The sequence below is a fragment of the Platalea leucorodia genome, assembly GCF_965183815.1.
Source record: "Platalea leucorodia genome assembly, chromosome: 15".
Classification (NCBI taxonomy): Eukaryota; Metazoa; Chordata; class Aves; order Pelecaniformes; family Threskiornithidae; genus Platalea; species Platalea leucorodia.
The window spans coordinates 2,225,154-2,249,442 of record NC_138837.1 but is presented as its reverse complement, the minus strand read 5'-3'; the positions used below and the strand labels follow the sequence as shown (position 1 = coordinate 2,249,442).

At 37.9% G+C, this 24,289-nt stretch overlaps 1 protein-coding gene across 7 annotated transcripts in view; it reads right to left on the bottom strand.

The window, feature by feature from the left end:
* RC3H2 (ring finger and CCCH-type domains 2) overlaps positions 1–24,289 on the bottom strand; it is a 31,693-nt gene that overhangs the window by 672 nt on the left and 6,732 nt on the right. For 2 of the 7 annotated variants that reach the window (XM_082327562.1, XM_082327564.1), the window contains exons 2-21: positions 22,396–22,692; positions 20,838–20,955; positions 20,149–20,382; positions 19,019–19,194; positions 17,509–17,709; positions 16,973–17,105; positions 16,605–16,723; positions 16,156–16,268; positions 15,215–15,523; positions 14,229–14,443; positions 12,813–13,240; positions 12,207–12,377; positions 10,929–11,084; positions 9,305–9,518; positions 9,064–9,148; positions 8,450–8,531; positions 7,912–8,046; positions 7,245–7,352; positions 6,005–6,153; positions 33–5,400 (exon numbers count right to left, since the gene is read on the bottom strand). In XM_082327562.1, coding sequence (XP_082183688.1) covers positions 5,202–5,400; positions 6,005–6,153; positions 7,245–7,352; positions 7,912–8,046; positions 8,450–8,531; positions 9,064–9,148; positions 9,305–9,518; positions 10,929–11,084; positions 12,207–12,377; positions 12,813–13,240; positions 14,229–14,443; positions 15,215–15,523; positions 16,156–16,268; positions 16,605–16,723; positions 16,973–17,105; positions 17,509–17,709; positions 19,019–19,194; positions 20,149–20,382; positions 20,838–20,955; positions 22,396–22,626 — 3,576 coding nt within the window. In that variant the 5' untranslated portion in view covers positions 22,627–22,692 and the 3' untranslated portion in view covers positions 33–5,201. Of the gene's footprint in view, positions 1–32; positions 5,401–6,004; positions 6,154–7,244; positions 7,353–7,911; positions 8,047–8,449; positions 8,532–9,063; positions 9,149–9,304; positions 9,519–10,928; positions 11,085–12,206; positions 12,378–12,812; positions 13,241–14,228; positions 14,444–15,214; positions 15,524–16,155; positions 16,269–16,604; positions 16,724–16,972; positions 17,106–17,508; positions 17,710–19,018; positions 19,195–20,148; positions 20,383–20,837; positions 20,956–22,395; positions 22,693–23,490; positions 23,637–24,289 lie in introns of those variants that run through there. The other 5 variants (XM_082327563.1, XM_082327566.1, XM_082327567.1 and 2 more) reach the window with 5 other exon arrangements.

The window sequence follows — 24,289 nt, the reverse complement described above, 5'->3', positions numbered from 1 at the left end:
CGCCGCGGCTGAAGGCAGGGAGACAATTAAGGTGGACAAATAATTTTTATTCGTGCATGCAAATACATGTCAATACTGCAAACTTCTTCCATCGAGTCTCTCAAACACTGAAAACCAGGATGCTCTACTCCGTGACCAGCCAAAGCTAAAACCTCTTCACTTCAGTGCTACAGCAAACACACACGGCACCGCCCCGCCGGGCCCCCCTACTTCTAACACGAAGGGAAACATTACCATTGGGAATCAAAACCGAAATAAACGGAATAGAATTTACTCCCCCATATATCCCCATTTCATTTTACAGATTTTTTTTTTTTTAAATTATAGTTTTAAATAGAAGCTGAGAATGCGCCATAAAAATGAGCATTAAATCCATCGTAGCGATGGTGCCTGCTTTATACATGATGGGTGTACACCATCTTTTATTTCATTTACATTTCAATCGAACAATAGATTTGCAAAGAAAATGTCTAATACAGACGTAAAAATATTCACACTAGAGCTTCACAATCGGTTGTACAATTGACAAACAGGCCTCTTTTCCCAAACTTTCCAGCTAAGCAAATTTATAAAATGTAATCAATGCAACAAGAAAAAAAAATTTTCTTTAAAACTTCCAGGGAAAAGAATACGCAGTAAACAGTATAAATGCGGACAGCAGATGCTGCAAGCTAACCACAATACTTCTGAGTGGCTGTACAGTGGGTATGTGCAGTACAAATAAAAGCCACGTGTGTTGTATCACAACTACCGTATAATGTACTTGTTTGCCCAGCTAAGAAAATGCATGCATTTCCATGCCTTGGATTAACTGAGATCTACTCTGGATAAACTGATGGGCTATGTGCAAATGACCTTGGCTTTTGGCAGTAATAAATGCAGCCAGGCTCTGTTTTATTTCAGCTTTTACAGCAAAATCTTGAGTGATTAAAAGCTTCCACAAGCATCCTTCTTAAGTAACGGGGTGTAGTAGTATGTTCGGGTATTGGCCATTTTGATTATTCAGATTTGTTTCATCTCATCACTGACAGTTTTTTTTTTTTCCTTCCCTTGTCGTGCTCCCTTGCCAGCAAAGAGATACACGACCATGACTACTGCCAAAGTCAGCTGTTCATTTATACTGGAAATTTGGGTCACTTAAAAAAGCACATTTATTGTGTTCTGCTTGCAGAAGAGGTCCCTCAATGAGAGGGAATTTCCTAAGAAAGGGATTAAACTACAACATAAAGAATGGACTTTTACATACTATAGATAATCCGATCATTTCTCATTTTGTTACACTCTCAAATTCAACATCTTCCTTTAATAACAGTCTAATAATAATGAAAAGTCTGTTCACAAATATGATCAAGGAGCTGCTGGCATACAGTGTTTATGTACAGCAACAGGTACAACTGGACAACTTGTGCTTTAAAAAAAGCAAACAAAACCAATGTTTGGAACTATTCTGAGTTTAGATCAAGTTATTTTAAGCGTTCTTTCCTCAGCTGTTTCTGACCACTGTGCATTATTTTGTACCTCATCCAGCCTAGTACACTATTAGACAAGAACAGCATTCAGCTCTTGAGTACAGGATAAATTAAAATTTCAATTGTGTTATCAAAGCACTAAAACCTTCCAAATTAGACTTCTACAAAGAGCAATCAAGAGCTTATTTAACATAATCAGCTGCGTACAACTTTTTTTTCCCCTAAATCAAATGTCAAACTTTAGTGTCCCTGTACTAGACTACCAAGAACCAACGCCAGTTTGCTTTGCAAAGAGTCTAACCTTTCCTTTGAAGGGTCTAGTATACATTCTACAATGCAAAATCTGCATAAACACTAAGATTCATTTCTTGTCACCTGTTTACAGGAACAAAATATCAGTAGCAGGGCAATCACTCTGCTATAAGTATATGTTAAGAATGTACAGATAATTACTTTCTCACACGAGCGTTCTCCCAGCACAAGCATTAGTCTCTGTTAAGACCTATGTGGGAAATGAGGCAAATCAAGGAATGAATCCAGGTAGTGAGGCAACACAATTAACTTAGATACTAATAATTCCTGTATCTCTTGCATGTGAAATCCCTGCTGTACCCCTAGTGGGGGGGGGAAAAAAAAAACCAACAACAAACCAAAACAACCCAAAATGCTTGTCCAAGCAAAGCAAAAGAGCCAATCTCTTTCCCCAATCTGCTACGGGCCTTTTTTTCTGACAGCACAGGTAAATTAGGCCAAAACCTAAATGGGAATCACTGCTATTCACACACACAGATTATTCAACTATATCTCAGCGTCAGAAAACAAGCCCTTCCATAGCCCAAAGGCACCTGATTTGCAACTAGACAAATGAATACATACTTGTTTGTATAGGGTCAAGGGCTGAAACTTCACCAAAGAAGCCAGGCAGAACGAGGTTCGCGCCCGTGGCTTCTCCTTGTCAGGGCACTGGAGGGCATAGTTTCATGGCAAAAACCACAGTCAGTGTTAAAACCGTAAGACAAAGCTGGCATGCTGTTAAAACCCTCAAATAATCCTTTTGCCTGTCATTCTATATATTTAAAATTCAACTAAAAAAAACCCCTAGCCTCAGTTAAGAACCAACTTTCCACATGAAGCATGTGGTCATCCTAGAGAACTGCTCTATCATGGGACCTCCTGCTGCAGCCAAGAGCATATAGATACGTTTGTTCTTAAATACGCCAATACGGTTGGCAGGAATACGTTAGGCTTATGTAATTTCACTGGACAAACAGGCAAATGTGTGTAAGCAGCTTATCCCAATCCCCCTCCAGCAGAGCACAACCAAGTTTTTAAAATTGCAATTTTAAAATTAAAAAGTTAAGGTAAATACACAATCAATTTATGTAGTATATATTCACCCTCAGATCATGCTGAAGATGTTCTGTGGAGTTCTGGTGCACAGAGGGCTCTTTCCCTGAGGGCAAATAAGGACTTCTCAAACCTTTATATTTTCTCTATTTTTGTAACAAAATAGCAATTTAAAATTTAAAAATCTTTTAAAAAAATTACATCACCTTCAACATGGAAGATCTCACTGTTTAAATATCCGTGAAAGAGACATACTTGTTTGCATATCTGTTCTGGAATTACATTGTACAGCAAATAATAGTATCTCAGAAGCATTTCAAAAGTAATATAAATTCATATTTACAGAATGGTCTTGGTATAAAATATACAACAATCATATTTATGTCTAACATTCTAAGTTAAAGTTAACATCAATAGGAAATAAGTTAAGGTGACAAAGGTGGTCTGGTTCTTGTACCCATTCACTTCAAGTTGCAAGTGAAACAAAGCGTCAGTCTAATCCTAGCTACGAGGTGGTACAGCAACAGCCAAAGGAAACCAAGAAGAGACTACTTGACTGTTTTTCTACATACATTCCTTTACATTTGAGTATTAAATAGATGCGTAAGATCTTCCATACTGACACCAGAATATCAAAACTAACCCTTGGATTTTCAGGTATATTTACAACATAATTATTTCATGGACAGGTTCATTAGGAGAGATATCAAACACCAATAGTTACTTAGTCTAATCAGTAACCCTCAGGGAAATGCCAACCCCCACCCCCCAGAAGCGTGCACAAAACAGTTATCAAAATCTTACCCGACCACATAGCTGTGATTTTGTAAAATAACAACTCAGACGACCAGTAACATGATCCTCTTTAAGCATTTTGCTAGCAGGAAAAGCCCTTACATGCAGTACACCTGGTGAAAGATCAGCTTGGCTTAAAATATTCCAGTACAATTTTCAGAGTAAACAACTTCACAGAAGTTAATAAAAACATAAAAAAAAATGTAAAACTTGTCACAAAGAAAAGTAAGAGGACAAACAAGAAGATAGTAATTATCAGGAGGGCGAGTCCTGCTTTCTTTTCCAAAAAAAGTGGACTTCTAAGCTTCTCAAAAAAAATACGCCCAGGGTCTAGTTCGTGTGTATTTATGAAAACCAATTTTCAGTTGACGTGTCTAATATGATTCTCAGTCACATCTTAACAGGGCATAAATTCATACACTTTTCAGTACTCTGAAGGTCAGATAATGCTATATTGTTGTATTTTCAAGATCTTTGAAAACAAGTTGCCACTGAACAAGCAAAAATTAAACCTGAATACAAAATTATGATTAACAACATTTAACAAAGGTAATACAACCGCCTTAAATTCCCAATATTTAGTTTAAATTAAAAACAAAACAGTACAAAAGACAGCAATACCATCTTGTTAGTCAGTGCAAACACTACATACAGGGTTTTCAAAGGAAAGCCAAGAGCACCTGATACTTTTTGCCAAGTCATCTGGATTCTATAATCTCCAAGTTGAGAACTACTAATAAAAAAAGAGAAAAAAAAAAAAAGAAAAACCAAAATTGCTGTTACATTAGTGCATAACCTCTCAAAATGGTTGAAAATTGTTTCACGTATAACTTGGGGAAATCAATACCTAGTACATTAGCTGGAGGACTTAGGCACTTGGTTTACTTCTGATAACTTTACCTGGACAAGTAGCCTATGTACGTGTATCCACAGTACTAAAGCAGAAATTGGCAGGGGGGGGAATGGAAACAAAAAGCTGCAGCAAAGCACTGCACCACAGACCTGCAAATAACGTAGCAGTGCAAAGCTAATGGTGTGTTAACCCTGTAAAAGTCTCAAGTCCAAATCTCCACCTCTCAGTCTTCAAACAGGAAACAATACTCCATGCAAAGTTCCACAACTAAAGAAAAAGCAGCTGCAACAAGACACAAGTTCTTCTCTCATGAAACAAAATAGAGACAAATAAGTTAGTCTTCCTTTCACTAGATGTATCATTGTAGGATCCTGCTAGTTTAAATAACTGAGTTGTTAGTTTTCTACAGAAGCCATTTTAAACAAGAATGGCTCAGATACCGCACCGGATTGCTACAAACTCATAAAAAGCTGCTTTAAGCTTAAGTAAAACAATGTCCAAATTCCATTCATTTGTGGAAAGTGAACGCCTTACCCTAGTAAAGTAAGTTTTTTTTTTTTTTCTTCAGAATGCTAATGCGAGAGGGGCTTGAAGTATCAAAGAGTCCACAGGAAATGCATGACCCCAATATTATTTTTTTTAAAAAAAATATACATTATATAATATATATTATATATATAAAAAGCTAGTGTAAATGCTTCCATGGTGTGGTCACAAGCTGGAAAGATGAATGCCTTTCAGCTGTTAACCATCCTGCCATTTGCAACAGGCTTTAAAAAGTCATTTTTATCCTCAGACATAATGTGAGCAGTTTTCAAAATGAGGCTGCCAACACTGACTGATGTGCTGATGGGCAGGCAGCTTGCATTGCTAACAGATGTTGTGATCGGCTGACTGAAGCAAGAAGTTACGGGCAGGATTGTTTTCTGCTCCTCCCTGAGGAGAAAAATAAGTTACACAAATATTAAACAAGTACATGCACAAGAATCTGGAACTGAATTGTGTGCATTAAATAAATACTGACAAAAACTCATTTTTAGCAACAGGCTAGACATCTTGCTATGGAACGGTACGCTCAAGATGTTAAATGCAGCCGGCCTCATCTTCAAAGGCTGCACTACACATTAAAGACTACAGAACATAGAAACCTAAAATAGTGTATTTTAAAAACTACCTCTCTATGGAGATTTGTGCAAACAGTATGACATTTAACCGTTTGACGTTTTTCTTAATTTCTGTTAACTATAAAAATACTTTTGCATTTTTTGCTTACTGAATGTGAAAGGTATTAACAGCTGTGACATGTTTCGGTATGTACGATTACAACAATGCATACGAACAATGGCATCATCCTGTGACTTTCATATTTGTGACCTAATTCTATTTCTTAACAGGTTCTTCTCACTTCACCATGTATACACAATGCAGATGTCTAATCCGAGTAGGTACGTAGTTCATCCTTAAACAATCATGCTTCAACTATTCTGATGCTGCTGTTTGTCTAATACTGGCAGACACTGCTGTTTTGTCTAACACTCACAGAATCACAAGGTCTTCACCTAAACTTTGTCTCTTCTGTTCCATAGATTCTTTCTGGTGCTGCTTTAGCGGATGCCCGTTCTCTACAGTTGTTCCATTGAGCAGTTGATCATCTTGAGAACTAATACCTAGCTGTATATCCAGAATCTCCTACAGGAGAAAAGGAGAAATGTCCATCAATACTGTCACTACCAGATTTAAAATTTTCCTGCTGTGCTCTGCTACATAAACCTGATGGAAACGGGAGTCTCATCATGAGACTCCTTATTTTTATTTTGTACTATTGGAATGTCTACCTCATTTTACTATAGGAAAACGGAAAAAACAATTATTCAAAGATGGCAGCGAATGACAACAGAGGTATAAACATCAGTTGCTAAAAAATGGTTTATCAGGTGAGATATGAAGGAGGCAATAAAGACAGTGAGAGCTGTTTCAATAATTAGGGGCAGAGGAAAGGCAAAAAGGTCCTTCCATTCATGAAATGGCAATTCACAATTCACTCTACAGTACTGCATCACATACCACAGGCAGAGTAAACAAAAGCTGTAGCCAGTACTGTAAGCCAGTATTGGAATGTATTATGGAACATGTTCCAGATAAGAACCTTAATTTCTTTTAAGTGTATGATGCTTAAAAAAAAAAAAAAAAAAAAAAAAAAAGGGGGGGAGACAATTGATCCTAATGCCTGGAATGAACACCAGAATGTTTTATGACTGCACAGCAAAGGAGGAAACAGCATAGAGGAAACTGGGGCAGATACACAGAATTACAAACAAACAATGAAGTAGCAGTGAAAACAAAAGAACACTGGATTACAATCATTTAAATGACTTTACTATTAGAATCAGGTTACCACAAAGCTAAATTAAATGTCACATTTAAATGTAAACTTCAATGTAAAACTTCTTAACTACGGTTTCAACACTGGAGAGGAAGGGGAAAGGAACAGACTCCCCATCATTGCTAATGCTATCAAAAGATAAAGAGCAAAAAGCTGAAAGCTATGACAAAGAACAGTGAGCTGTTTTTAGCTTTGGTAATGTTAACTGCCAGGTATCTGAATGAGAAGTATGAGACCCCTAGTGTTAAAATACGGCAAATATTTGATACCGCTACAAAGACTAAAAACAAAAGGCTTTGCTATCAATCTACTAATTGACAAAGAAATTTTAGAAGTTTTTTAATAACTAATGAAAGGACCCAGTGAGCTCTTTAGATGCACAGATTTTTGTACTTACTTCTATTTGTTCACCTTGCCCATCAGGTTCATCTGTATCAAGGGCTGACAGCTCCAATTCAATGTCTCGATCAGGCTTTGTGTCTGCAGAGTCTTCAGTATAATCGGTCTAAAAGAATTAATACGTTCTGTAAATATCAAGCTGGCTTTTCACCTGCTTCACACAACACTCAAGTATTAAAGTGAAAACAGAAGATGCATTTCTAGGATGCAACATTTCTACAACACAAAAGAGCTAGTTAGACACAAATAGAACTTCGGGCATAGACAACACAGGATACGAAACTAAATCTAATCACATTAAAGTACTGAAACAAAGATATAAAATGAATACTGAAGTAGAAGCTTCTGTAGAGTCCATTGGCAGAATGTTTAGATTTACAACATGTAGAAGTAGAACGAAGAGTAATGATTGCATGAAAATGGATTGTCACATTCTTCCCATTTTGCAAATGGATGACTGGAGCAGCAGCAGAGCAGGTGCACCTACTTGATCTCAGGGAAATAACTGGGTGCAACAACAACAGCGACTTAACGGGCATAGAATGTGTTATAAATATTTGGGAATGTTAAAACTAAGGGTTTTAACTCTTAATTAAAATGCATGCACTTATGTATATACAAAAAAACTCAAAGATTTGTTTCATCCCAATTACCCCTTTCTTTACCTCACCATTCCTCAAATCAATTTCCTTGCTTAAAAGATTTAAGGTAAGACGACTGCCTTCATCTAGAGAATTCCACTTCTGTTGCATGGCTAGTGCATTCGCCTCTCTCTGAAGTAATAACGAGTTACTTTTGGCCTACAGAAAGAAACATATCAGTTACCAACAACTACACTTAAACCACCTATTGTCAAACGGCAAAATAAACCAGCTTACAAAAGGAACAGTTCTCTTGCTAGATGGTTAACTATGTATTCCTTTAATGCACAGCATTTTTTTGTTCTGCATTTCCTGACATGTAGCAGGCCCACCACTTTCTCCCAAAAATGGCTTTACTGATGTCAGTGGAACAGCTCATATTAGCAGTCCTTATGCACCATACTAAGTGTTGTGGTGCTAGCGCCTAATTAACCTTTATTGATCATTTTGTCAATTGTACTATTTTCTGTAGGCCACACTAAGAAAAGTTAGTTAAAATCAATTTACTAAATAACTTGGTTTTTTTAATTCAAAAACCACATGGTATAATATCTGATCTTACCTGCTGTAATTCAATACTCAATAGATCTCCAGTGCTGGAATGCTTTCTGTGACCAGACAAATCTGTAACTATGAACCTGTCCCTTTAAGAGAAAGAAGGAAAAATTAGGAATTAAAAACAAGTTCTCTAAATCAAAGGCCCCATAAACTTTATTAGTCTATCAACGCTAGATTTTTGGACAGAAACTATGTGACTAAGATACTGCGGTCTTCGTCTTCATTGGGGCTCACAATACCCCAAGGCATTATATGAAGCAAACATCCTTATTTTACGTACGGGTAAGACGTGGCAAGAAAACTTGAGAGAAACTACTCAGGATCACAGATTTTGGCATTACAGCTTGGCAGTACCTGACTCCAATTCTTTGATTAGGTCTCTCAAGGGGTATGTTGCTAGTGATTGGGTATTATTAGTCACATTAAGGATTAAAGACTACACAAGTTTTAACCTAGTTTTTCCAAGGCTTTATGCTAGATAGGAAAAAATCTTTTACTTTAAAATTAGGAACATCTATTAATAGTTTCAGATTTGTTTTCCCCCACATTCAGGATTTTGAAGAACAGCAAGCTACAGAAAAGGCTTTTAAGAGAACACAGAAAAAAAAAAGTCCATACCGTTCCGCATAACGCGCTGATGAAGCAGAATCTGAGCCATAGGCACTCCATCTTGAGTCAACAGCATTGACATAAGGGACATAATCTGTAACGAATTAAGATACCATTCATTACCTTCTCTGTTCTTAAAGTGGGATATACAGGTATTTTAGCTCTTTGCATCTCATTGCCGGAGTAAGCATGAACAGGGTGAAATGCTCATGATGTATGCTACACCGTCACACGAAGCCTGTACTTGTACCTGATACACTGATGGGCTTAGTAGCACTTCCTTGGGAAGCAGTGGCCTGAATAGGATCTGTCGTGTGATAACCCGTGCGGGATGACCTGGAGATTGCACCCCACTTGGAGATGATCGGTCCATCGCTAAATGGGATTATAGGATCCTCTTCCTTTGCCCTTCTCTGAGTTTCAAATAAATGCACTCTCCTTTTAACATCCCCGCTGTCCAAATCCTACATATTTAGGAGATAGAAGATATATGGACTCATTTGAGGTTATTCAGATTCTTCAGCTGGCCAATAACTTTCCGATTATTGCTGCTGAATATAATGCTGAAAATCTGTCCAACTAAAGAGCCAAGATGGGCCTCAATGAGTTAATTCTTGCCCTTTAATGGCAAACTGACCACGAGAAAGCTATTGCCAGTGCTAGAAGAATTAATTTTGCTTTTCCAAGCTTGTGTTTCAGGCAGAAAAAGTTCCAGGATGCTTTAAGGTCCTTCAGTACCCTTCCCTATACTTGAAGGAGGCAGTATCAAAGGAGGCTTGGGATGAGATTTGGTTACACTTGTTTCATAGAACACAAAGGTAACCTGCTACGCTACGTAGCAGAAAGTCTCCAAAACGCATGAGCTCCGATCCCTCCAAAGGTAAGCTGTATTCCACGATTCATACTACATATTTTTTGTTCCTTAAGTCTTTCAGTTAGCTTTTTTCCTCTCATGGCAATTGGTTAAGAAAAAATAAGTTGTATTTTATTTTCACAGATTTGTTGGCATTAAACTGTTTATTAGAGGAGAATGTGCCTTCCAACCAAGTAAGAGGCGTAGTCTAGGAAAACAGTTCATACAGATTCTCTGCGGGTACAAAGCAGCCAAGATTAAGTTCATGCTGATTATCCTGGGTCCACAGTATTTCAGCTTTTCTCTGTGAGTGTATACTGCTCTTGGGATTAACTTCAAAGTAAAGATTTTCTGAAACAATGGCAACGTAACAAATCTTAGAATCCTGAGAGGGCCAGCGATTCATTCATACAGGATGGACTATTGCACTTAAGCCAAACAGGAAACGGGTTTCTGCGATGGAAACGCCTGCTCTGAACTGGCCACAGCGACCCCGTATTAACCAGTCAAGCCTGCCGCTGAAACGTATTCCGAGACTATTTTAGATGCCTCAGAAATTGTAAGGATGTATGTGTACACATATACATTTATATAAAGAACTCTGAAGAGAGACAAGCAAAATTAACAAGTCAAAAATTTTTATCCCACTCTAATAATCAGAGAAGACATTTAAAATGAATGAATTCTTACCAATTTGCAGACCATCTACTCAAAATATTTTGGCTACAAGTTTGATTTACAGATCTGTTTGGCTACAAGTTTGATTTACTGAGATCTGTTACTAAAACAGTTGTTTCAGACACCTGAGAATTTTATTCATGGCACTACATTCTGTAAATACATTGTTTATTTACAAAACTAGGAAAAGATATTCCAAACAACTTCAAATGGGCAGAACTACTTTAAAATACTGAGAACCGAAGCTATCAACTTTAAAAAAAAGTCTCGTTTAACCAAACAGAAGACACTTCAGCATGTAAGCATCATGACACTAATGAGATAACATGCAGAAAACCCCTACCATTAACACGGCATTTGAATTGGCAATCACATCCTTGGGCTCTGAGTCGATAGCATTTATACAAGAGCCAATAGTGCCACAAGACCACGGTGAATAGTGAGAGAGATGGTCTTCCTCAAATTTAGTTCCACTCAAATCACTGACACTCTCTGAGAACTACGGAAAAGGGAATAAATAAGCAGTGAATAATAAAACCAGGGAATTCAGTATTAAAATAAGAAAAGCCATTTACTGCTATTTAATTAAATTATCTCAAAAGTCAATCAAGGTGCTCTAGCCGTATTCAAGACTTGACTCAGGGACAACGTAACCCATTCAGTCAAATTTTAAATCAGTACAGCTGACAGCTGTCAAAGAAGGGCAAGCGTTGCCACTACAAATAACTGCCTGGTCTGCCAAGATGAGAGACTGAAATCAGTGTCACTGTGGTGGTGGCAGGTTTCTTCAGGCAAATACCTACAGTAATTAAACTGAGAGGAAGCCATGCATTTTTCTTTAATGTATAAGCCAGTGGCAGATAGAAATATGAGTTGGAACCCTCCAACCTGGATGAAAAGGACTAAATCCTAATCTACCTTGAATGCACCCATAAGGGACTTCAAGTACCTTACAAGACCTTTTCAGAATAATCAGTCTAACACCCCAAATATCATCAACGGAACTGTCAAACCACAGCAAAGAGTGCTTGGCACAGTGGTTCTCAAACTAGTTTCTTGGATGCATTTAATTTACACATATAGAAAATAAATATCATGAGATTTCTTTTCTTCAAAAGCACACTGCTTCTATTTGTTGAGTTCCCATTCTTGTTTACAGAACTTATCACGCAAGTACACAATGTTCTACCAATGCCTTTTGCCACTTTTAAGGGATATATATTCTCTGGGACTTGACAAGCACATGCAGCCTGATTCAGTCTACTCATCATGTCATAATGCCATTTGGAGTAAAAAAGGGAAAGTCCTTCTTAATGGAAAACAACTGTTGTTCCCTACACAAAAACCTGGAGGTTCACAAAGCTGGTTCAATAAAATGATACTTCCTTTAGTGAGGGTAAATTGAATCACTTCACTTCTTGACCTTTTTTCAGCAATCGTGTTTAGCATCACCTTAATATCAAACTGAATGCAGTCGTCATTAGATACTACTTTCCTTTTGCTAGAAGATTAAATTAATTTTATGAACAATAGATGGCAGGTAGAAAATCTTTACTAGAAATATTAAAGGGCATCTTACAGAAAAAGGAAGGGAAAATAAAGAAGTTCTTTGGCTTCCCACCTCTGTGCTGAAATCTACGTTGAAGAGAGGAGAAGGTGGTGTTGGAGACGGTGTTGCCATAGGGAGAGTCGACGATACCAGAGGAGTCTTCTGTGTGTGGTACTGTGCCCATTGCTCCGGCTTCCGTCTTAATTGCTCATCATAACCAGTCTTCAAATGACCACAAGGCTCCTAGCAATAAAAAATATAGGACTGTATATCCTACCATACTCTAACCAGAAGGTAAATACTGGCAGGCGACACCCTTGGACCCGCAAATTCCCTTGGGTCTGTAACCTTCCATTGATATTCCTAGAAGAATTTCACAAGCACTTGGGGGAGAACCTGGCCCATGTATGGTAACTCAAATCTCAAATACGTAATTAATTCGAGCAACATGCATGGGAATTAAAGAGGCAGAGGAGCTCTGGTTCTAATCCAGATTAGAGTGGTCTACAAGCCCATTTTATTAAGGTTAAAAACAAAACAAGAACTTTGTCCAGGTCACATGTCTTGATCACTGTAAACCCAAATAAACAGAAGAGGTCTATGCTCATTATTCACCAACTTTTCAGTAATGACCTTCAGAATCAAGACTACATCCCTCCCTTTTTGGCTCTCACTCACCCTTGGTAAAGGCACAGTCCTCTGTTCGTTCGGAGGTTGACAAGCCACAGAGTAATAGCCGTCCAAAGAGTTGTATCTCTCACGTAATGATGTCTGATAGACAGATGAGTGCATCACATCCATGGGAGGTAAAGAATTGCTCCTAATAATATCATCTCGTGGGTACATCTGTGGGCGCCAGATGCGCCTGCTGTCATAAACTGGAGCATACATTCCAGAAGGGACAGGAGGAACTGGTCCATACGGCTGCGGAGGAGGAGGTTGGTAAGGAGAATTCAGTCGATCTCGAGGGGGAAATGTACTGTAATGATCGGCATATGGCACGGAAGCAGGTGGGAGGGAGGATTCTGGAACGTTATTGGACCTCACAAAGCGAGGAACACAGGGAGCCACACCAGCTGGTACTGTTGGAGGTGGTGGATAATATCCTTAAAAATTGGAAAAAGGCAGATTTAATGTAACCACAAATGACCCAGAATTTTACACCTTCTAAAACTGTAAATAGTGTTGATAAGTACCTTTAGAGAAGTAAGAGTCACACTTTACAAACCTGTTACTGACCCTATCATATTTCCGCAGAATATAATTTAACGTATGACAACTGTATTTGCAGATGTAGTGGTGACCCTTTACCACCTTGACCCCGTTTGGAAAATGGAGTTTCTCTGCCATTGCTCCTATGTACTATGGTGTAACTATGTAACTGAAAAGACAGCATCTTAAGCACTTCTTTATATAGGAAGTTAAAATAGTTATCTCTAAAATAAAAAGCTATACTGATTAAAAAAAAAATTCCAAAGGTCCATAAATAACCATTTCACATTTGGCGTATTCTTTTTTCTCTGGAGAGGATTGTCTGAACACCTCTACTTTTTGTTTTGAGATCTTGTGAACGACCTGATACTATAACACCTAATTGTTCACTTGAATATAAACATGCGCACTGCAACCTAAAAAAAAAAGACAAGACTGAAACCTTTCAAAAACATTTGAGCAAGCACAAAGGTGTATAGGTCTCACAGTAGACACATGCTATGCCTCTGGGTTTGAATCCTGTCTATGGATACCGTCACGGATAGGGCACGAGGTGAGCAAGCCTAAATAATGCAATTAAATGCTAATAAAGGAAAAAGTAGATGTAAGACCTTGAGGTTCAAGTTCTTCTGAATACTGAGGTACAAGCTGCATAACACTCAGCACACAAAGACAAGAACCACCAACACTGGGAGCAAACTACAGGTTCCTCCCATACTCAGCAAGGGACCAGATTAGTATTCCATTAAGTGAAGATTCCGCTGATATTTAAAAAAAACAAAACCAAACCAACAAAACTGAGATAAAAGTTATTTCTCAGCATTCAGGCTTATCCAGAGAAAAGTTCAGAGCTATTTCTGATTCAGTGCTCATCTCACTCACCTGTCTGTGGGTACTGTGGAACTTCATACGACAGCTGAGTCCTGGGATCTTGGAAATATTGAACATTATCAGAATGTGGGGGGTAGACAGGTACTCTGGGAACAAACGGGCTGGATTTTGGAGGCACAGAATTAACTTCTGTTCCAATATTAGGAGGACCAGCTGAGGTAGCTGCTGCCTGGCTTACAGGAGTCTTGGGTGGAGAACCGATTTTACTGAAAAGGATTACCAAGAAATCATTAAGCAGATCTTTACTTATTTCACTTAGGCATCTCTTGTGTACACTCCCATGTAACGTGGAAATTTGAGCCATGCCATTTCCTCGGGATTTTTATTTTTCATAACCCAAACTGATACTATTATTGCATCTCAGACTTTCTCCAAAGAGAACTCAAAAGCAGATATAAACATTTTGGTATGTATCCAGAAGCTCACATAACACTTGTAAGTGTATTCTGGTAAAGACAAAGGCTTTGAAAAGTTGTTTAGAGGCTCAGTGCTTCCTGGAGAAGTATCCAAAAATTTTTAAGGGAAAACCACAAAACTATAAAGGATTTCAAGGATTACTGAGGGACTAGCCACTACGTGCGCCCTTCTTGGTTTCAGGAAATGTCAAATTTTGAGTGCAAGTTTGGTTTGTTTTTTTTTTTTATTCTTATGTAATAACCCAATGGTAAGCAAGATACCAGGCTGAGAACAACAGAATAAGAGATAAAGGGAGAGATTTACCATTTTATGTATATATTCATGGGAGTATTCAACAGCTAAAACAACCAATGCTGGCTCTGACAACTTGAGTCCACAGACTTTGTATAACGATATCTGTACTGCAGTACAAGATCTTACACAACTCTGCAGCCAGTGAGCACTAGCAATGACTGCAAGCCAGGACTAGAATTCAGTATCTATTTTTTGCCACCCACAAACTCCATGATAGTCCAAAAGCAAAATCTTGTCCTTAGCTATATGAAAAAAATGTTACCTACTTTTCAGGTAGTGATTCTGTAGGGGATCCAGAAACATTCTGGCCATTGGCTCCAGTCTTCCCTCCCTTCTTGGTGTTCTCCAAAGCTCTCAAGGAGGTGTCCGCACAGCGAGGGATCAACTGGGGAACACCACTTTCTAGATTAGCTATTCCATTAGTACTTGGCACCATCTTCCCTGTTGCTTCAGGGCTTCCTATGACAGAAATTACGTTTCCTGTTGTGGTTGAGACGGTGCTATTTACGCCAACTTTATTTAGAAGGGGGAATGTTCTCACTGTTGCACTGATTTTTTTGTTCCTCAAGCGATATCTATAAACAAACACATGTACAAACACACAAAAGACAGACGGTTTAAAAGTGTTTATTGTGCAGTTTAATATATTTGTAAAACTAGCAAAAGGAAGGGATTGAGAGGAACATGATATCCAAAAATTACAGGACTTTAAACTGGTGAGTATCTTCAGCAATCTGTAAATAGAACATCAATGTCTTCCCTGTAACCAAAGATCATCTCTTCTCTTAAAAGATCCACTTCTGGAGTTCTTTGAAAATGGATTTGGGTGAAAACAGCTTCAAGAATGCCCACGTTACATAATATTTAAATAACTCATTTCATTCTTTAATCAATCAAGATGTAATTAACATTCTCTCTCCTGTAGGTGATATAACCAATCCCTGACAGACGCTGAGCCTAGACTCAGTTTCAGGAAAGGAAATTTTACTTCATATGGAGTAAAATAAAAAATAAACCTGGAATTAGTTTAGAGATATTGCTTTACTGTACCTTCAATTTCATGTAAAGAGTTGTCACTTCAAGAGACTTACAAATCCTTCTGAACGAATAAATGTACAGAAGAAACTGTTTTCAAAATTCTGTGGAGATTGCTTGGATTTAAATTGAAAAGAAAAAAAAAACAAGAAAAAAAGTCTCCCACACTCACTTTTCAAGCTCTTCCTGAGAATGAGCAAATGTACAGTTTGTTCCTCTTGGACATCCCCCTTGCTGTCGAAGGTCTCGGCACATACTTGTTTTATACTTGCTATTTGGTTGTGGCTTTAAAAAAAAGCACAAGACATTCCACTTACAATCTAATACATGTTTACATAAAAATAGGCTTAAAATACACACACAAACACATCCATGATATGCCTTTACATTTTGCATCTTTAATCAGAGGAGTAAGGAAATTTCTCGTTGATGGGCTAAGCACTATGCCATTGTATGGAACTCGCTACAGCAAGCTCTGCTGCATTCCATATTCAGAAACGCTAAGTTCGCAAAAACCAGAGAAAAGGCCATAAATATTTCAAATCAACAGTAGTTTTTCAAAGTTGCATCTTTCAGTAAATGTACATTAAGACATATAATGCAACAATCAAATATAGTTACCTGTGGAGTTTCATGGCCTTTTCTGCTGTAGTTCTGAATGAAATCCACCAGCCCATGTACCACAGTCTTTACAGCGACCATTGCATTTTCCAGCTGCTCCCATGTTGGAGATGCTGCATCTAAAATTATTAAAAGCAGGCTTGTCATTCTGTCAATAATTCCAGCAGTACCATAAATAAGAGGCAGCTCTTCTAGTACTTCAAAACACTAAGTACTAGGACAGAGCTCAGAGAGCCCTGAAGAAGAGTTTATGATACACTATGTTAATTAATGGGAATTTTGAAACCAGGAGTGGAGGTTATAATCTTAATTTACTTTGCTAGATATGAAAAGTATCAGGGAATGTTTTAAAAGCTTGATTTGTGTACCTGGATTGGGATCTATGTTTGCCAGCAGCTCTAAATGAGGCCTCAGCCTGTTTAAGTTTGCAGGATCCCCCGTGCGCTGCAAGACAATTGTCAATTCTTGTACACTCTTTGCAAAAGATTCTGGAGATTGGAGCTGAAAACAAAGTGAGCATTAGTGTGATGCATCTTACAACTGTGAACTACTAATCTTAAAAAGATTTTCATTAAACTGGTTCCTAAATGCAATACATAGTGTCTTCAGATGGCATATAGAGAGTATCAGTGGAGAGAAATTTAATTTCTCAGCTCAGAATCTGCCCTATGAAGCTTCATCATAAGACACAAAAAAAGGGAGTTAGACTTAAATGACTGGAAAACAAAATGTCTTCATATAAAGAATACACAACAGTGGGGAGAAAACCTTCATTCTAGTTTTAACTAGTATTTGATATGACCAAAGGCAAAAAGTTAACTCAAGCGTCTCTTGGATTTTTATTATATCATTTAATAGTCAAATCTAATCCTACAAAGATACTAAACTCATCCCTTGGACGAACCTTGTCAATAATGGATTGCATGTGTGATTTATGTGCCAAGTCACCGTAAAGAAGGGAAGACCATTGTTCTGGTGATATTCGAAGTCCTGCTTCCATGGCAATATGAACAATTTGGGCATCATGTTCTCTCCGCAAAGCCTCATAACTCCGAAACTCTTCTTTAAGTTGCATCAGAGAAGAATCTTCATCCCTTTTAGTGACCTAATAAATAGTAACAGTTAAATACTCCTCCTTTAACAAAAAAATCTCCAAGTCCATCAGAAAAAGAGTTATGCAGCACAAATCACAAAAGTATTGCTTTTGTATATTTAGCATATACTTAATTTTCCTCCATGTATTCATCCACTTAGCTAGCAGCGCACAGGCAGGACAGCCAGCTCAGGATTTTACAGGATCACAGGTGCAAAACTATACCAACTCCACCACTTCCAACTAGGAAAGTAATCAGATCTGCTCAAGTTGCAGAAGATACATTTAGATATTTAGTAGTTCTACTGGTAGTTTTTGCTACCCAATATTAAAGGATGACTTAAAGAAACAGGAAAGTGTCTAGAAGTGACTTAAATAATACAGAGGAGAAAAAAAAAAAAAAAAGATATTGACATTTAAAGAACAGAATATTTAACTGAGAGCCCCCTATAAATGTTAAGTAAAACTCTTAGGTTACAGAAGACATTTGCCATAAAGGAGAGCAACAGGTCTCATTATTTTAATGTTTAGTTTTACTGATATTGTGATAATAATGTTTTTAACTGTAATTCAAAAAGGAAAAAAGACCCATGGAATTAACTTTTCACTCTTCTCCAGATATCAAGAGTGGGAATATCCAGTTTAAACAACCCACCCCTGTATATCAAAAATAAAGGGACTCTTCAGTGCAAGGTGGCTAGATACAGACAAAAGAAAGAGGAGAAAGCGTGACAAACGTGTTGGAACAGAACGTCGATGCTCAGGCTGACAGCACCCTCCGTGTCTGGTGTCCCCCTCTCACGCCTGGTGTTGGAGCTGGGGAAGTTCGCAGGACTACAGTATTCCAAAAGTTTTGTTTAGAATGCTGGGATTGGATTCTAATCCTTGAGAGCACCCAGGGCCAGTCTGGCACGTCTGGCCATGGCCTACTCTTATGAATCTAAATAAAGTCAAAAGTGATTGTATTAAAACATTTCACTTCTTCCTGAAGCAGGCCAGGAGTGCCTACAGAGTCAGGTTTCGTGCCTCTTTCAGGGGAGATAATTTCCAGATGATGGGCAGCAGTTAATAACAAGGGCAGCAATTTTGGAATCTATTCCGGCTAATTCCGCATGTGACCATTTGCTCCTTTTGCAGGGAATTTTAAATATCAAACAACTACTTCGTGACAGTTCTAGATAAAATCTTATAGTCTACACTATTTAAATGTGTAGAAACTGAATTTATGTAACATTTTCCAGGTGAAAGACACTAATCCTAGCTCAGGTTCTCTGGAGCTGCACTAGTTCACAGGAACAAACTTCAAATATTGGTATTTTACCTTAAAGCATGATGCTCTATACAGTAGCTGCACAACATGACCAATGCTCGTTTTAGAGGCCTGAGGAAATCTTGGTTCTAGCCTTTGTACGACAAAAAGTACCAGAACTTTTCTTGAGAGTGCAGAGCCATCTTCCAGTGCCAGTAATACAAGTTTCAGTGCCTCCTCTTGCATAGCTTTAACACACAAAAATAAAAGATAGGAAGTGAAATATATTGCCAGAAAACAGCAAAGCTACCATATATTTACACCATAAGAAGGAGCATCTGAATCATCTTGAACATAATTCCTTATTACTTTTCGTTTCATTAATCATAAGAAAAATCTCTGTAAACATTAAGAAATTTGCTAATTTAGAAGTAGTATTTAGAAGCACTCTAAGCACAGCAAACTTAAAGAGCTGAGACTAATTTTCAGTAATAAGTATAAAAACTGCACTACTGATGTGTTTTTCTCCACTGTGCAGTCTTGTAGCCTTTGTAATTTTGGACATCTCATCAATGCTACACCACAAAACTGTCTAAAATAAATACGGGAACAATACAGCAATGCTATCATCAGTTATTGGAACCAAGAGAGGACTACTTCCAGTTTAAACATAAGGTCCTTCTCATTTCTGTGCTTGCTTTAGCGACATTCCTAACTAGGAATTTCCTGTTTCTATCAAAGATATAAACAGCATCATTACAGATTTTAAAATTAAAGTATGCTGCAATTAAAGTTTGGCTTATTGTATTTACAGCTAAAGGATGAACAAGAGAGCGTTTGCAGTTTCCTATCCAAGTCTAATCACAGGCAGCAGTACAACCAGCCTGTGTTACAGTTACACTGCGTTACAAACTGTGCAGAAAGCATGCTTATTTACTCTTCTTTGCCAGGATTTTTTAAATACTTCCTTACAATTTTGAAGAACAGTAAATAAGGGGGAGAAAAAAACCCCACACAACTTTAAAACAGTAGATTTTACTAACTTGTAGTCTTTTTGTTTTCTCCTTTCTCCCTGGCAAAAAGTTGAAAACCAGAAGTAATTACATCTTCAATCGAACAGAAGAAATTTCCAATGAATGCTTTTTGTGTTAAGAAAAGGTAGAGCTAGATACACTCTGTTGCAGATTCTACAGGTACTTTACCTGGTCCTAGAAACTGGCATCCTCGTGCCCTGACAGCAGCCCAAAGATTGGCAGAAAGCTGCTGAGGATTTTGGTGCTGCAAGATCAGTTCTGTAACGGTTCTCTCTCCCAGCGATCGAGCTGCCCTCATAGCTCTAACCCGACCCTCTTCCTCCACTAGCTGACAATTCACCAGCGTCACGAGCTTCCTTTGCATTGGACGGCTCAGCGCACTCTGATTCAAGCTTGCAACACCTTCAAAGAAAGCAAGAAAAGGCAAACTATTGCTTCTAATCAGATAAATTTACCTAAGACAAACAAAAATGTCTCATAGTATGTGTCTTTCTCTAGGACTTGGATACTAGTCACAGGTATCCTCCCTTCTCTTTGGCAACTCTGTGCCATTCATTATCAAAAAGAATTTTAATTAAAGTCTTAAATTGACATCAAACACATCTTTTGAGGAAAGTTCAGCTTTAGTACAAAGTTAGCCCCAAGGAAATATTATTAAATAAAAAAGAATATTTTGTAAACTTAAAGTAAAAAAAAATAATCAAGTGTCACAGGTGTGAACAAGCTTTCAAAGACGTAAGGGAAAATTTATTACAAAAATGAGAGGATTGTCCCATTGACGCCTAAAATCAGTGCTGAAAACACAATGCCGTTAAAAGTAAGGTACATCAAAATTCCGCTCTTCAGTAGAGACTCACCTTTTCCTCCACTTAATGGCTTTAAGTAGAGTGCCAAATCCTCAACACATTTCTTTGCTACTTCATAATGCTTGTTCTCTCCTACATTACTCAACTTTACTGTCTGATGATCAGGTACCTAAGAAAATGCAAAGGGGAGGAGGGGGGAGAAGAATTAAATACACACGGCTGACCTATCTGATGTGCCTATGATGGCACCAACATCACTACTATTAATTACATAACACTGCAGATGTACGCTGCTTTTTAGAGAAGTAAAAGACAGGACCCACCCAGGGTATGCAGAATGTAATAAGGCATAACAAAAAGGACTCAAGATGAGGATCGGGGTGATGAAAGATTATTTCTGTTAGTACTCAACGCATTAAGAACAAAGGTAGGATAGAAAACAATGGCCAAGGTCTAATGAGAAGGTACTTAAAAGATGACTGAAGAACACAAGATTTGAGAGGATGATCAGTGTACAAGATCAGTGTGATTTACTACAGAGAGACAAGGGAAGTTGTAAGGCAAAATTAACTGGCAAGAAAATATGAAAAAAATCAAATGCAAAGTTAAAAAAATAATTTAAGCATAATTCGGGCATGCTGAAATCTTCAAAGAGAAGGAACGAGCAAACTTAACTTGGTGGGAAAAAACTCAAAGTAGAGCAACAAGGTCAGACAATGAAAATAGAAGGAGTATTAGTCACAATACATTCAACTGTTTGAAAGACATTTCAAGAAGTTAGGAGACCGGGAAAATGAATGTTGTAAGATCAAGGCAGTGATTTGACACAAACTTAGAAATAAAAAAAAAAAAAATTAAAGGAACACATGAACTTGAGAAACAAAACCACTTGACATAGACAGTGTTATTACCAATAGCTGTGTCAAGGCATGTGATAAAAGCAAAGTAAAAAGCATCTTCTTACTGCATCACCCAGGTGTTACAGCGAGAGTAATATGAAAAAGCGTATGAATCAGCATAAGGGGAACAGACTTATTTAGTCTCCCTAAAGCGCAGTACTGATTATATAATCGCTGTTTTGCCACTGCTACAAGACAGCACGGGGAACATTCCTGGCCTGATTAGCCAGTGTCTGAAAACGCAACTGAAAAGCCTTCATCATGCGTATTTTAAAAAAAATTCTACACACACACTTCTGTAACTTGGTTAAATAGCTAGCTACTTTCGAACATGTGACATGTAGAAACGAGATTCCTTGCAAGAGTACAACGAGAGAGTACAATCTGCAGGTTCACTTTTCTAATGACAATTGTGACAGACAATTGTCTGTTTCCTAATAGGTATTTTTCTCCAGTCACAGTTCAAGAGCCTTTTTAAACCAGAATTCAGCTTACAACTACAACGTGTTTTCATTTTATGAGAAAAAAAAAATGGTCCTGAAAATGGTGTAGTTGCTTTTAGAGTAGATATGGACTTCTAAATACTACATAGTTAAAGTCTTACCATTTTTTAGACTAAAATGAGGGAAAAAGATCAGCACATGTATTGCAACTGGCATGTAAATGGTAATAACACGAAGTGGCAAAACAAAGAGCTGCTTAAATCGTACCTGGGCTCCAACTAACTGGAGGAGTGCAAAGTTTACAGGAAGCACATCGATGTCTGTATTGATGGCAGTCTGGTCGAAAGGACATGCCTTGCGATGAAGCTTGTTCAGGCAGGTCTTACAGACAGTGTGAGAGCAACCTAAGCTGATGGGTTTGTGCACATTCTCATCAAACTCGTTGTAGCAGATTGGGCAGGACAGAAATTCTGTCCACTGAGCTGCCTGCACAGGCATTGTGGAAGCTGGACACTTGTTTAGCAGGCTAGCAGACCATTATTTCACTGTACTATGTTTTGGCAGCTGTAAGTAAATAACAGAGTATTTAAAACATGCTTTCTGCTAATTTAGAATGATTTTCAATTAAAAAAACCCCACCATTTCAATATTTTACAGAATAAAACCAAATCCTTACATTGAAGTACTCAAAAAACTCAACTTTGTGTTAGTTTAATAATTGTACCAAAAAAGGCTCATGAACTGAATTAACGCAGACTACCGTAAGTTGAAGTCGAACCTATTCACAATAAATGGCATTAAAGTTCTTCTCACAGGATTAAATACACCTTTAGCATAGGAAGAGGAAGACATTTATTGGCACAGAAAGCATAAAGGCATGAATCACAGTAACCATCTTTCACGCCATTTCATCCAACCTCAAGTTTTCAAAGCCCTGCAAGCACTCCCTGCTTGTAGAATGGGCCTGGGGTGGGGAGAAGACACTGAATTTTTTTTTTTTTTTCCCAAGGGGGGGGAGTTAAAATGTTATTTCCATTTGAAGTGAAGTAGAACAATGCCTTCCTTCTGCAGATCTTATTCAGACTTAATCAGACACCAAACTAAACACAGCTTTGCTTTTTTGTCCTGAAAGACACATTTTCTCTTTTTGTGCATGACAAATCAATTAACAAAAGTTAAGAATCATAAGAAAACACCAGAAGAATGAGAAATTAGGTTTTAGTTTTAAAATTCTCTTGTGTTACTTCCCCCTTTTCTGCCAAGAACCCGTTGGAGCACTCAAGGGCAGAGATAGCTGTATTCAGTTTTGCTTTTCACATCTCTACCTTACACAACAGTGCAACTCCACTTCCATGAACTCACAGTGAGAAAATCTTGGATGTGTTGAAAATCCAGGTATTTAGGACAAAACTTAGGATAAGGCAAGCAGTAACTTCAGTTGGCTTGCGATTAGGTCTTTTCTCTTGAAACATCTCATTCTGCGCAGTAGTACCATGCAAGTTGTTTACCTAAGTGTATTCCAAAGAAAATATGGATTTCTAGAAATTGTGCTGAAAGACGCCCCATCTTATATAACTTACGGTCTTGAAAAAGCTAACAGGCCAAAGTTGTTCATCGCAACCGTTTGCATTCAAGCTTTCACCATGAAGATTTAAATTCACGGCTTCACCTAAGAGCTGAACAGCCCCACCCTTTGCTGCAATGTGCAACGGCGCTGACTTTCTATGCAACCTGGAGACCAGTTTGTTCACTTCAAGGCTATGAACAAGCTTCTCCTAGCAGCTTGTTAGAAATGCAAACACACAAATGTTTTAATTACATGTTCTATTTTTTTTTCTTCAATGATGGAAAAAAGGTACTTGTTTTGAGGAAGCCGAGATCTCCCCTCCACATCTGAATTCAGTAACTCTTTATTGCAATTCCACTGTTGGCTGTGCTACAGTTTAATTAATGCTAAAGTATCGGACCACTGAAATAATTACTAGAACACCAAATAGACTCTATCTGTGGATGTATTTTATGTTAATTATGACCATCTGTTTAGAAATCCCATTTAGTACGATGAACATTCAGTGCCCTTTAAGTAACAGGATACTTGTACGAGATGTCCTTATCTCAGTGAGCTTTTCAGTATTATGCAGTGATTTTTCCCCAAATAAAT